Source organism: Cuculus canorus, chromosome 10, assembly GCF_017976375.1.
Source record: "Cuculus canorus isolate bCucCan1 chromosome 10, bCucCan1.pri, whole genome shotgun sequence".
Lineage (NCBI taxonomy): Eukaryota > Metazoa > Chordata > Aves > Cuculiformes > Cuculidae > Cuculus > Cuculus canorus.
In genome coordinates, this window is record NC_071410.1 from 1,711,302 (window position 1) to 1,726,305 (window position 15,004).

The window sequence follows — 15,004 nt, forward strand, 5'->3', positions numbered from 1 at the left end:
TTCACCAGGGAAGAGCTACCCAAAGCAGACCTGATATATGACTTTTGCTGTTGATCTCTCGGTGAAACTTCTTGATGTCATTGAATTTGGGTTTTTTTTCACTGAAAGGTTAACATCTTGGTAACTAGGCACATGCCTAGCCCTGTGTTCGTGCTTCTAAGACACCTTGTTTCTCCTACACAGCACCTGACAAGCCTTTTATCAAATCAATCCAGCAGGATGTTGGCAGCTCTGCACAATTTCTGGAGATGCCAACACCTGCCAACCTCCTTTGGGAAATACCCACTTGTAGCTCACTCTGGTGCTACAGAGCACAAACACAAGGTATTTCCGTCGCAGTCCCACTATTCCCTATTCCTGTATCTCTTAGCCCTTCGGCATCCTCTTGGCCTCTCCACTGCCTGGACACCAGGGGGATCTTTCCAGCCTGATTCCTGTAGCCCCATGTCCCGCCAGCAGCCTCAGCCCACGCACTTCTGGCTGCACACACTCAATTATTACTTTGAAAGACATCCAGCAATGTTGTGAAAGACTTCATCTCCCTTCAGCTGCAGTTGGCTTTGGTTTAAGGAAGAAGATATGAAAGGGGCTTACAGGGGATTAGCTTTAGTGTCAAACCGTTACCAGTACATCAATATATTGAGTTTAGTTGACTTGCCTTGACTTTTGCTGTATACACCAGTCTCATTTGCATATGTTAGCAGTCTGACCTCATTCTTGTCAAGCTTTGCTTAGTTTTTAAATTTAATTAAGTTCTCTGCTGAAACCTTTGCTGAAACTTCTACTGAGATGAAGTGAAAGGGGGAAGCACAAAACCTTATGAAAAAAGTGTGATGAAGAACATGAGTGGACGTTGCTCATATTTGTCAGGAGGGTGTTTTCCAGTCTTGGGAATCCCCCATGGAGTTCGTCGCTTTTTGTGTTCCAGTTCGCATGAAAATGCCTGCCCTTGACTTCACAGCCATCATGTGCAGGCTGCAGCAGCCTGCAATGCCACAGGCATCTGGGATCTTGGCACAGCGATAGCTTTTGAAGCTGTCTCATTTTCCTTCCAGCCTTGCTGGTGCCCACTTCTCTACCTCTCCACGTGTGTTAGATCATGCTGTGTGCTCCTATGCTGGTAAGCAACGCCGCGTAACAGATGGGAACTCCTTTGGTCCGCTGGGAGGAAGTACTGCAAACATGCAAATACCTGAGCTCAGAACCATGGATCTTCCCACCCCACTTTTGTGCGCTTTCCCCCGCTGACCCAGGCACTACCGCACTTTACAGATATTGCATCTGTTGGCTTGGGTGGGAGGGTGACCTGCAGCACGGAATGCCCCAATAGTTCCAATACAGCTTGAAAATCTCATTTCCTCAAAGCCAGATATTCTATTCCAGGTAGATTCCCACTGGAATAACCTGTGGATGTACAAGTTCATGCCACTATCACAGACTTTCATGCCCACTGCTCTTGCCAATACAAAAGGGGTCAGTTGGCACAACTCTAGCACATGGCTTTTAAGGCTGATTTTAGTTCCCTTACTATGATGATCTGGTACTGGAAGATTCTCATGCAGAGAGCTCTAAAGCCTGTTAATGGTGTAAACTTTACCTTTACTTGTCTCTCAGCAGATGGTGCCAGCCTTTCTGCTCCAGGAGCGCTGCTGGGCAGCGAGCGATGGCAGTTAGTGTGAAGCTCCTGAAGGTGCAGAAAGGATGCGCTCAATAGGCTGTGCAGACACGAAAGAGGCATCACGTGCAGAGTTGCAAGAGCTGCTACAGGGTTACTCACCACTATACAGACCCCCTTGGAGAGAGAACCTTTGCAAATGTCTTGGACAAACACAGAAAAGCAATTAAAATCCCCACTGACACCCCCCCAAGGTGCCTCCTCCTCTCCAAAGGTTACCGGGTTCTGTGCGCCGAGGAATTCTGAGCTATAAGGGATGGCAAAGGAGTTTTAGCAAAGACAACCAATGAAGCTATTTTTAGTAGCAATTGCATGGAAAATACTTCTCAGAGGCTCTGGTGTGTCAGTGTAGAAGACATATTTCCTCCTTTTTAGTTTCTGCTGAAAAACAGAACTTTGGGAAGTAAATAACAATAACAAAAGAGCAACGGTTCCGATGGGCAAGTGCTTGCAGCTGGTACTGGCAAGGCCCAGATCTCCCACACAATACTCTTCTCAGGGTTTCATCCAGTTGCAGGGATCCAAGGTGCTCAGCTGGTCTGAATAAAACCTGGAGTGAGCTTCCGAGGTTCTGGGTACCCCGGTCTCCACACTATTCTAAGGTTTCTCTCTCTTCCAGCTGTCAGAGAGGAGTATTTTTGTTACTGTAGAAACACTTGGATGTGAACGTTTTGAGTTCTTTTTCTATTCACAGTTTGAAGAGCCCACGGAAGGGAGAGAGCGTTGTGGGATGCAGTCAGGGATGAACTAAGACAGAACTAGCAAGCTTCCCTATTAGGAAATGCTCCTGTTTTGAATTAAAACCCTATCTATTTCAAACAGAATCTGCTTCTCTTTTGGACAAAAGTAACATGTGTGTCTGTACAAGGACCAGAGGAAATTATTACCAACTTGATTTAACTGTGCTGTGTCATGTAGCTCAGCAGCAGCAGGAGAGCTGCTAATGAGCAGTGATATTTCAGTTGCCATGAAAAATACAGGCAGGTAATTAGAAATGATTTCTCACAGTACACCCAGGTTTTACCCTTTCAATATGCCTGCTTTTTCTTTTTTTTTTTTTTTTATGAAGGTAAAACCGTTTGCCATCCGGGGGCCCAAACCCAGAGATAAATGCACAGAATTTGGAAATGTTCGTTGTTGTGCGTTCCTCTTTTTGTAATCTGATCTATAGCCTGCAAGGCGGGGTTTAGAATAAGCAACTCGTTTATGTCCTTTAATCGGCAAATATGAAGATTACTTTCTATTATAAGTCATTGTACTCCTTTAAATAAGCCTGTCTAATTCTCCATAAAAAGAAAGACAATCAGGATACAAATATTTACTTTCTGTTGGTCATGGTACAACTTATAACTTCTTGGCAGTATCTTTCAACTCAATATCTGCTTTTCTATACTATGAAGGCTTGAACAAAATGAATTTCCTGTCCATGCACTACAACATGAAATCTAACTCTAATCTTTATTTCAGGCACATGTTAAAAATCATGTAATATTAGTGATAGTGATAAAAATATAGACATGCAATTGGTTTTTTTTCCCCAGTTCCCCCCAAAAGGGCTGTAATTTGTTTCATCGGAGATTGATTTTTTTGTCCTCATGGGACTTCTTCCCTTTTATGTGTGGAAAACATGCATATCTAAAAAAAGCTGCTTGGAATATTCTGTGACCTTAAATGCGTCGATGCTGTTATTGCCTGGTAAGACTCACAGGAGCCACTTAAGTTTGGACATTGGAAAAGAGCTCAGAAAGGAAACAGAAGCAAGGAAAAGACACAGTCGCATCTTTCTACAAGAGTTCATTCTCGCACATCGAAGCAGGCTTCCCAACAGACAAACAGGCAAATTTGGAGATATTTTTTGCAGTAAAGCCAGGAGAGCGTGAATTGTTCAACTATTCGTTACATAACGGCGGTGGTGCCGGCACCAACGTGCTGCCGCGGCCGATGCCCAGGCTGCTGCAGCAGAGAGAGCCTTATGGCTCCCAAAGCAGCAAGAAGGGCATTCTCTTACTGGGTAGGTGCTCCACACAGGCTCCTCATCTCCACTGTGGAGGACACCAAGCCCACAGACCAGCCCTGGAAAGGTCCACCAGCAATGAACCCTGGGTGGCACAAACACAGGTGAGGCCAACCCCCTCCTCTGGACTCCAGAAAATATTGCCCTTGCTGCTTTCCTCCAACCCAGGCAATCACAGTAGGGGGTATTTCTGGCAAGCTTATGATTCTGGTAAGCAATAGCCGAGTTCTATTTACGTAATTAGGGCAAATAGATCTATTGGGAATGTACATCTGTGACCAGTAGAACTGTCTGCAAAATCCCTAGAGTAAGTAGGGGTTTCTCAGCAGACAAAGCCACTTCCTCAATCTTTTCTTGCAGGATAACTGATAGGCAACGCTGGCAGCATGGTTCAGATCCTCCAGGCTGGCCACACCATAGTCCTTTTCCAGCACCAAGCATGCATGTTACAGGGCTGCCCACTCACACGTGTTTGATTGTATGTAACCTTCTAGCTGAGTCTTAGAGAAGTCCATCCAGCAAATGCCCTTCAGTTCCAGACAGGAAAACATTATCCCTACTTTGTGACTTGGTAAATTTAAGTGCAAAGGAATTCAACAGAACTATTCTGCAGGGTTTACGTGACTTGTGCCTTTAAATTGCTTGTTCCTCCGCTTCTCGTGTAACAATCTGCCCTGAACCAGGCGGCCCCAACTGATGTGCATGAGGATGGAGCAGCAACAGAAGCTGCGTCCCTTCGGTGAGCAGATCAGTGTGTAGTGTATTGTCACGAGCTCCCTTTTTTATTGTTATTGCTCACTTTTGCGACTGCAGCGTTTCACACACCACATGTATAAGTGCAGGTCACCTTAATCCCCTCCCTACAGAGACTGTGACTTTTCCTACGGTCATTAAGGTTGGGAAAGACCTCTGAGATCTCAAATCAGTCAGGTCTGTTGGAGACAATTGAGAGGGATGAAAACGTTATAGATGGAAGTTCATGCAGACAAGAGAGCATCTGCAGGAGTATTGCTGATGTTCCTTTTCCACAAACACCAGCCAGGTCGATCAGTGAACTATTTCTGAATCACCGTTCCCAAACGAGACTCCGCTTAGCTTGCTGAGCTGCGCAGGATCGCGCAGTGATTTAATGTTAAAGATAACTTTTGTGATTGGATAAATTCCAGTAAATGTTCCTGTTGCTAACGAAGAACTAAAAAAAAATTAGCTAAACAGGATGTACTGATAAACACTGCAACATCGGCCAAAAGCTCAGTATTGCTTTTCATGAAGCCCATATAAATAATTATTAAAATAATCATCTGACAGTCTCCCAGCTTCCACCGGGTCCCTTGGCAGCTCACGGGAACAGGACCATCTGTAAAGCACAACCCTGCACCACAGGGGTGTTCCTTGCGGAGCATTCTTATTTGAATTAGACCCATTAGGTCTGTGTTTCTGCGGTTTCTGAGCAGTCTGACATTAAGGTCTATGTTGTCCCCAAGTCAGGTAGTAGGTGCAGTGATGTTCTGTTTCACACTTTTAAACCACAACAGAGCAGAGAGTTCAGACGCTGAGCTGCACAGACAGTCGTGTGCTGCAAGCCAGAGGCCGATCCCGAGGAGGCAAAGCAGGTCAGATTCCCAGTGGCTTTCTGAAAATCCAAACAACTCGATGCTCTAAGTGGGTGAAGTCCAAGCCTCACGAACGCATTGACCCCCTGCGCTAAGGGCGAGGCTGGATTTCACCCCACTGCTTGAGACCGTTTAAGCAATGCCACTGTTTGACACTGCTGGCAATGAGCTCCAGCGAGTGTAAACCGAGCCGCCTGCTTATGTAGTGCAAGAGAAATGCCAAGCAAGGCTCACGCAAGCACTATAAAAAGCCATTGGGAAGTTGGACTTCATTGGAAAGAGGACTTAGCACTAAGTGAAACACACCAACCACCACCGAGGCTCACACACAGCAATGACCATTCGCAGCCCTGAGATCAGGAGGAGAGAGCAAAACTGAACTTCCCAGGCAAGGGCAAGCAGAAACCTTGGGAGTGTTTCCATGGTCAGCTCGGTGCTGCATTTGGAGAGGAGGAAAGGTGGGAGAGGAGGAAGGAGTGCCCTGCTCAGAGCTGCACCCACCTCCACTTGGGACTTTCTCCTGCAGCAGCCCGAGGGGTGCCAAGACGTCCCAGCAGAGCAGCGAGAGGCAAAAGGATGAAGGTACACAAACCCAAATTTGGGGAAATGGTGCAAAGCTCAGCTCAGCAGGGCTGGGAGCCGAGCAAGCGAGTCCCACAGAAGCAGGCATGGGTTGGGAACCATGCATGTGCCCCAGCGCAGCCCCGAAGCGGAGCCGCAGGCAAAGCAGCACCTTGCAGCACCCCGTGATGTCATTCAGGTCGCCGGGCACATGTAAACACGACTGGTGCGGTGCAGCCGAGACACTCCACTTCCTCCTGACAGCACGGCTGCTCTTGGCTGGGTTTCTGCCTGCAAAGGTAAGACTGCTTTTAAGCTCTCTCTTTGCTCTCTAGAACCAATGTTAAAAGCCTGTGCAATTTCCTACTAAAACGTTGCACTCCTGGGGCTTGTTCTTAGAGGTTGGCTCTTGCCAGGAGGAGATTTTTGGTGCTTTGAGTCTTAAAAAACCAGCAGGCTTCTTTGCGCGCCAATCCTCTGTATGAACACACGGAGGAGTTGAAACAGCGGCTGCATGAAACGGCTGTTGCTAGAGAAAGCAAAATGTTACAGCGTGGGCAGTTAGCGGTTGGTTCTCCAACTGTTCTCCAAGGATATCTCTAGACACAATTTCTTTCTTTTGATTGATTTCTCAGGGAATATATTTTATTTGACAGTAAGAGAAACTCACAAATCTTTTTTTTTCTGACTGTGATTTATATTACCATAAAACCATTCCACATGCTGCCGGTCTTTGTGCCACCCAATGCTCTCCGACTGAATTGCAACAGTAGAAGATTAATATTAGTCAGGAGGACACAAAAATAGTAAGATTGCCGGGACTTGTTTTTGTTAATGAGAACCCTGAGGCAGTTTTCCTTCATAATTCAGACTGCAGTCACTGGTCTGGATTAAAACCTGACTTCATGGGCTGAAGCTTTTAAACTCTGCTTTGTAAAGGTGGTTTGCTGGTGGGCTTGTGTTCATGGGCACTGGCACCTCCACTCCGATGGGAGCGGGCAGGGCAGCACACGGGCAGCTCAGCACTTCCAGGCAGGAGTTGTGGTGGCTGCACCCTGAATCTGAAATTTCTGAAAGTAAATCCAAAGGGAACTGGACCAAAGTGTATCAGTCGTGTCAGATCTGGCTTGCTGCGGATTTACGTGGGAGAGGACTTCAGCAGCAGGCTGGAGCAGTAGGACGTGTGAAGTAAGAGCGTGATCTTCAAGGGGAAGTTTTCTGGCGTCAAGTGCTGGGACTGTGGCTTCGGTGTGAACATCACCAGCCATGGGAACTGCATCCATGATGGAAGTCCATCAGCAGCACAGCCCTCCCCCAGCCTGGAGCACGCTCTCCAGTGAGGCTGCAGGTGTCCTGCTGGGTGTGCACACTCTGCTTCTTCCGCTGCCGGAGACGCAGAACTCAGAATTAGGCTAGTGTTGCAAAACAAAAACATCACAACAGATCAGGCAACCCAGATCAGCTTTTTTTTTTTCTTTTGTGGAAGAAGAAAACCAGAAAAACTACCCTTAACTGTAGAACTTTCCACTTCTGCCTGTGGAAGTTTCACACCAAAGTGTGAGTGCAATAGTGTGAGTCCTTCATGGCCACAAAATGAGGGCAGAGCGTAGAGGCATTTATGTCTTACTCAAATCGATTAACCTGCCTGCTAACGGGTACCTGAGAAAGATCCACGTCTCTGGAACAATGTTCCTGTGCATCTCAGTGCTACCAAGATCAACACCTTTTTCCTAGAAATGCCATGTTTAGTTTCCAAACATCCAGTTACAAGCAATAATGAGCACACTTAAATATGGCCTTAATGCAACAGGCATTAAGGAATATCGACTTTAATTAAAATGTAAAAACCGGGAGACAGGTAACAGAGTATATGCTTATTATCTTTTTTTTTTTGAAATTTTGTATCCTGAAAACAACATCACAGTGGGAACTCTGCCTGCAATATGTAAACAAGCATGGATAAAATCTGATGGATACACACATCATGCAGCAAACGACTTTGCTTTCTTTATGCTCTGTCTGCATTTCTGCACAGGTGGCGCAATAAGGGGACGATGTAGGATTAAGCTTCAATCTGAACAAGAGAATTGGGAGGAATGGCAGAAACACCACTCTTTTGTAGTCCTCTGTGCGTATGCCTGGGTGCATTTTGTCTAAAGAGATGCTTTAACCTCATTGTATTTTTATGACTTTGCCATGAAGTCATTCATTCTCAGGAAGTGCCCTGTGCTGATAATCCAGCAGACGACACTCATGCAAATATTAACGGCATTAATGCTTTTGCACTGCCAGCTGGGTCATCCTGCACAGTCCAATTCACTGTAAATGACCCAACCTCGAGTTCACTAAGTGCAAAGGAGAGTTTTTTTCTAACCTTACGGGCCACATGTCTCCTGCTCATCACTCACAGCTGCTCGGGGTGGTGGGGATGCAGCATCATCTACATTTCTGCAGGTTGGGCTTTATAACCTTTTGGCTCTAAGGTTCAAAGCAGCTCCCTGCTCACCATCAAAGTGGAGCTTTTCAGGACTCTTCTACCTGTAAATACCAGCAATTTGAGGACTACTCCCAGTAGCATATTTTTTTGCCTAGCATCAGTTATTCACCAACACAAGAGTTTTTCACTTTGAGATCATGCCAGAAGATAGCAACACAAACTCATGAGAGCATGGTCACACCACCACCTCTCAGACAGCCCCAGTCCATTGGGGATTAGAAAAATACCTTCAAAAGCAGGGCAGACACATGAAATCTTGATTAACTCTGACACCTTGTGGACAATTAACAGATGGAGATGAAGGTGCGAGGGGGAACCTCTCGGTGCTGTGGGCTCCACCACGGTGTGGGGTACACCACAGCCCTTGCAGCCCAGCCTGGTGCTCGTCTGCACGCCTGGGCACAGCTCACTGCAATCAGAAAGCCAAGGCTGAATTCTGGTATCAAGCGTGTGCACTCAGCATCACGCTGGTGTTACAGCAGACACATCCGAGACACGTCGGTTTGCCCTAGATGCCTCCATTCAGAGGCCAGTTTGAGTCAGCAGCCTGAATTTGATTATTGGGATTGCTGACGTTGCGCTCTGGTCCTTAGCTGTCACACGCAATGTAAATACGAGCTAACTGTATCTAAGGACCTCGATAAGCAAACCGACTGTTATGATTCATTTGAGCTGAAGACCACGTGGCCGGTGGCCAGCATTTAAATGTCAGCGTGTCCTTAAAATAGAACATTTTGAAAATGTACCTAACTCTGCATGGTTTCAGGGGCCACCTGGCACTTGTATCTTGGAGGAGCACCAGCCAGTCAGCCTAACCTTGACATCAAAGGGAAATCAGGAAGATATTAACTCTGAAAGTGGCTCTTTAATGGCTTTTTGGTGAAGCGGGAGGCCACCTGAAGGGATAGAAACTGGAGGTAGGGAGCAGTGCTCTTACCAGAGACAAAGGCAGCAGACAGCATGTCCGGTTAGAGCTGCAGACAAACCAGATGGAGAGGGATCACAAACATCCTGAGCATCAGATATTCACAGCTTTCTCAAGAAATAGGATGTAACCCAAATTTACCACACTGAGAAGCAATACCCTGAGTGAACATCCGTTGCTCAGCTCCACGCCCTGTCCGCTCCCTGTCTAAACCTCCTGAGGAGCACTAGGAGGGAGACCAGGAGGCCTCTGATGTTGATTCTCAGACCAGTGGAGATAAAGCCATGGGCCAGATGCATCTTTCCAGCTTGTTTCCAGAACCTCTCAAGCCCTTTTCCATCCTCATGGACAGGTCCTGACCTTGTGATAGCAGCAAGGCTGCGGTGTCCTGGGATGAGGGCAGCTGGGGATACCCCTCCACAAAGCACAGCAACTCAGAGCTGCCTTGGGGTGAGGGTACAAACTGCAGACTGGAGGCCTCGGTGTGGCCGTGCCATCTTGGTGAAGGAGGGGCATCAGATAGAGGGTTTCTCAATGACAGCACATCTTTGATGTTTGGTGCAACCAAAGGATGTAGCCCGGTTGCTAAAGCTGAGGGTGCTGCAAGAGCGAGACAAATATGCAACCCTTGCTTTCTGAGGACCGTGAGAAAACGAAAGAGAAGTTTAAAAAGAAAAGCAAGACAGTTGGCAGCAGCATCTGTTTAGGGAGTGGTGTGACAGCCCTGCCCCCCGTCAGCGATAGCCAGAGCCACTGAAGCCACCGTGAGGGCGGCTTGTGTCCCATCCTGGGACCTTGCCCCCCCTGGGCTTTCCCGGGGCCTGAATGACAATCCTTCCACAGCAGCCTCGAACAGCGTCTGTATGAGCTGCCAAGTCTGAGCACCGCATCACTTAACAAACTGAAAAAACAGCTGTTTGGGTTCTTTGTCATTTGAGAGCTCTCGACACTACCCTTGTTTTGTAACTTGAAGGAAAAAAACGTTAGTAACAGGGTACGAGTTACTAATATCTACCTACAGAGACACTTCTGGCAGATGCCCCTTGCCAGTGGTGCAGGAAATGAGTCAGAAGGAATGAATCAGTGTCTGCAGTGCCACATGAAATAGGAAGCTGATATTCAATTTTAACTGTTATGTTGGACCGGGAAAGAATCACTGCAATGAGAATTAAAAACCTATGGGGAAATACCCGATAAAACAAACTCCTCCTGCCTGTGTTACCCTACTGAAAACAAGCCCCAGTTACAGAAGCTGCCAAAAGAAAGATGTCCCAACCGTTCAACATGTGACAACTCACCACCCCTAGTCATCTGATCAAGGGAGAGTTAGAAACTGGCGTTATTTGATGGAAAAAAATGTTAAATTGAGGCTGCTGGGGTGATGAGAAATGGGAGCTGGGGATCTGATGAGGTCTCTGCTTGTCACTTTAGCTTAAACACATGGCAGCTCTGGCTGCGTTTACAACAGTCAAACTTTTCAAGGCCGCTCTCTGCTGCCCTTTCCACGTGGCCTGGACCCATCATGCCAGACAAGGCGGGCCCATGAGCTCCACTGACTGGGTCAGGAGACGTGCCACCCATGCCTAGCATACGACTTAACAGCAAGTGTCATTCAGAGGTTGGCACATTTGGATTGTTGGGCCATGTGATGGCTCACGTGTAGAGGCTGGACTGTGGCACAGCTTTTTTCCCTATATTCGTCCCCTGCTAGCCACAGACCAAACCACAGATGCCCTTGAGCTGCCAAAAGGATAGGCAGCTTCTCCTGCTCCTCTATTAGCAGTACGGCACAGCTTTACCCATATTTATGGCACTCAAACAGTCCAGCAAAGGGACTGACACAACCGGAATGGTCCTCCACCTCTGCATGAACAGTGGGAGACCTCTGAAAGCACATCTTTAAAGAAGATAGTGGGAGGTGTCCCTGCCCATGGTAGATACATCCCATGGCAGGGAGATTGGAACCGGAAGATCTTTAAGGTCCCTTCCAACCCAAACCACTCTATGATTGGAGATAGCAGTATATTTTATACAGAAGACATTTCCAAACCTCTGCTTTGTACTGAGTAGTCAAATAGGAAATGCAAATGTGAATATCGACAGCTCTTGCAGTGCCTTTGCCTTCACAGCCCCTGTTTTTGTTCTTTACAGGAATGACCCACCCGCCCTACACCACAACAAACGTTTCCAGCTGCCCAGTCATGATGCAGAGCAACCAGACCTGCTCCAATCACAATATAACGTTCAAAAACAGCCTGTATGCAGCCACATATACCATCATATTCATCCCCGGCCTCCTGGCAAACAGCGCTGCCCTGTGGGTCTTGTGCCGCTTCATCAGCAAGAAGAACAAAGCCGTCATCTTCATGATCAACCTGGCCGTGGCCGACCTGGCTCACGTCCTCTCACTGCCACTGCGAATATATTATTATATTAACTCCACGTGGCCTTTTGGGAGGTTCCTTTGCTTACTGTGTTTCTACCTGAAGTATCTCAACATGTACGCCAGCATTTGTTTCCTCACCTGCATCAGCATCCAAAGGTATTTCTTCCTGTATCAGCCGTTCAAAGCCAAGGACTGGAAGAGGCGGTACGACATGGCCATCAGCTCTGTGGTGTGGCTCTTTGTTGGGCTGGCATGTTTGCCATTCCCCATCATGCGCAGCTATGGCCTGGCCAAAAACACGAATACTTGCTTTGCAGACCTTCAAGTCCGGCAGATCGAGAGCAAGGTGGCCACCGTGCTGATGACAGGCACGGCGGAGCTCTTTGGGTTCATCGGCCCACTCATCATTATTTTATTCTGTACTTGGAAAACCAAAGATTCTCTTCAGGGCTTCCAGATACCACTGCAGAACAGCAGTGAGAAGAGAAAGGCTTTAAGGATGGTTTCCATGTGTGCCATTGTCTTCTGCGTCTGCTTTGCACCATATCACATCAACTTCTTTTTCTACATGTTGGTGAAAGAAAACGTCATTACAGACTGCTTCCTGAGCACCATCACGCTCTACTCCCAACCCTTTTGCCTAAGCCTTGCGAGTCTGGACTGCTGTTTGGATCCCATCTTGTATTTCTTTATGACTTCAGAGTTTCAGGACCAGATATCAAGGCACAGCAGCATGGTCATCAGGAATCGGCTCATGAGCAAAGAGAGTGCCTCATCACTTAAGGAGTGACAACAAAGCCAGCTGAAAAGAATGAAGACATTTCATATGTAATTTGGGACCGTTCTGTGATACTCAATTACCAACTCTGTTGTGGAAGATCTTGCAAGTTTACTTATGGGAGTTTTGTGGCAGTGGAAATCTTTCAATATATTGAAGATAAAACTCTGATTAAGACCGATGTGTTGGTAGCTGATGAGTGACCCAACAGGTGTGACTACACATACCACTGTGCCATCCATGCCCAACATAGCTGGACCAGAAAATATGCAGGAGGGAGCGACAAAGCTTTTGCTAGGAAACGGCAGCAACGTCCCAGAGCCAGCTCCGTGGATCTATGATCCAGCCAAAGGACAACCCCACATCCATACACTGACATCCGCTGAAGTGTCTCCTCTGCTGAAAACGCACAACTCATAAGAGAACCTGAAAATTGCCAGTAATAATAAATGGCAGTTTTGACCTCCTCACTCAGGGCTGCAAACGTGTGAAGGTTGGCAGCTTGCTTCAGGACAGCAGCCTCAGCTTTGAGAGCGGCCCACTGGTCACCGCATTTGCCTCTGCTTCACTTTTCCCACACTCCTTCTCCTATTCTCATCCATTGTTTCCTCCTCACCCAGATCTGTTTGCTCCTTAATTGCTGATGCATCCCATAACTTGCACCTACAGCTGGCGCGAGACCCTCTGCAGGACAAATTCTCCTGGTGGCTCCTCAAACACTCAGAGAGCGGGACCTTCCCTTGCTCTGAATGACTTTCTTCCACTCTGAGCTGCCCTTGAGGGAGAGGTGGTATCAGCCCATGGTGATCACCTTTGGACCCTGAGGGGCAGGACCAGTGGCAGCGTGCCTGGGCTGAGCGCAGCCGGACTCGGCATCGGCACCAGTACCGGTCAGGTCCTTGCTCTCTCCTGTGTGGTTTCTTGGGCCGAGATGTACCTGTGATGGATCCACCACATGAAACCTCAGCTTAATGGGTTCAACAGACATCTGGAGAGGGGTCCTTGCCAAAGTGATCTCACTAATAAAGGCTCATTTAAGTTATTAATTGTGATTTTTTCTACCAGTTGTGCTCATGATCTTAATGTTTACACTTTTATAACTTCATTTGCTACGAATATACAAAAAGCAGTCACAAGAAAGGATGCCACTGACCCCTATTTTAAATTAGTGACAGCTTTTCAGCTAAGTTCTCCCACTTTGCGTAACTTCAAAGGAATTCCCATCTGACCTGGGGACTGTCTTCTCTGAATACAGGCACTGATTTCTTGCCTTTGAAAACCAGTGGTTTTATAGAAGGAATGTGTCCAGTTCTCAGTGTTCTCCGTGCTCAGCAGCATCGTACATGTTGCTACAAAATAGAATACTGGCTCAGTTAGTGACTGAGAGCCGTTTGCTGTGATTTATTTTTCATTCAGTTTTCCATTTACCAGGCAAAACTATTATGGTGACTGTGTTGCTTGTCCTACATTTTTCTTTCCAAAAAATGATGCTTAAAAAATAAATGCATTTTGCAACCATAAACTGAGTTTCATAGTTATCAATTCCACTGAGAGAAGTGAATGGGATCAACTCCTCGTTCAATCAAAGAGTTCAAGGGATGGAGTGCATCAAATTCTATTATTCTTAATCAGGTTGCTCGCTTGTCTACAGAAAGGTTTTTACCCCGCTTTGATAAGGCTGATGTTCATTTTTATTTATTTTTTTAAAAACTAGAACACTTAGACTGGATTTGGGGAGAGAAAGGTCCTCCACAGGAATCACGGTGCAGCCAGTCGTGCATGATGGGGTAAGGAGGAGTGACTGCGACCATCCTTACGTGCAGACAAGACTGCAGAAACCATTTCTTTCTATCTCAGCTGACAATCATTTTGCAGAGTCAAATCTATACGGCTTAAAAAAGCACTCACGCCATTGACAATGGGATGGGCACAAAAGCAGAAATCAGTAACCGTAGCTCTCTACCTCCTCAAAATTATAACATGGATCTGATCAGGGAATACCTGCTCCAGCATTTGAATGTCCAAAGAGCGATGGCAGCTCTTCCACTCTTAACCTCAACGACAAATGCGGTGGCTCCATCCCCAAACACCCACACTGCTCACACTCTCAGCTGCCTCATTCCCCCTCGGAGCTCCCTTAGACCTCACCCAAACCAGTCCTTTTGAGGCACTGCAGCCCCAGCCTGTGAGGAGAAGTCACACGCTCAGCACATTCAGCCTTCCAAGTCAAATCGCTTTGATGCCCAGGCTGTTAGACAGCTTGGCCTCATGGTCTCTTCTGGTGTGTGAGAAGGTGTACTGGGTTTGGCTGGGATAGAGTTAAGTCAGCATGGTGGTGCTTAGTTGCTGGATGGGATTAAACCACAACAGAATGTTACCCAGAATGGTCATAATGGTGAGGCAGCCTAGGAAGCAATAACTCAAAGTAAAAAGAGATCAAGGAAAACTCATTAAAAACTCATTCTGAAAGCACGTAGAAAGTCAAAGACCATCAGTTTGGCCTCCACAAACCCATATGTGAAACTCAAAGCATCGAGTTCAAGTCCTTCAGAACC

General features: G+C 46.9%; 1 protein-coding gene across 1 annotated transcript; it reads left to right on the top strand.

The window, feature by feature from the left end:
• Positions 1–4,004: 4,004 nt before the first annotated feature.
• LOC104054291 (putative P2Y purinoceptor 10) lies at positions 4,005–13,913 on the top strand. Its single transcript, XM_054075507.1, has 2 exons — positions 4,005–6,162; positions 11,437–13,913. Exon 2 carries the CDS (start codon positions 11,439–11,441, stop codon positions 12,459–12,461), a length of 1,023 nt encoding a protein of 340 aa, XP_053931482.1. The 5' UTR covers positions 4,005–6,162; positions 11,437–11,438; the 3' UTR covers positions 12,462–13,913.
• The last annotated feature ends 1,091 nt before the right edge of the window (positions 13,914–15,004 follow it).

Coding starts and splice junctions, on each gene's coding strand:
- LOC104054291 (XM_054075507.1), top strand. CDS start 11,439: ATGACCCACCCGCCCTACACCACAACAAACGTTTCCAGCTGCCCAGTC.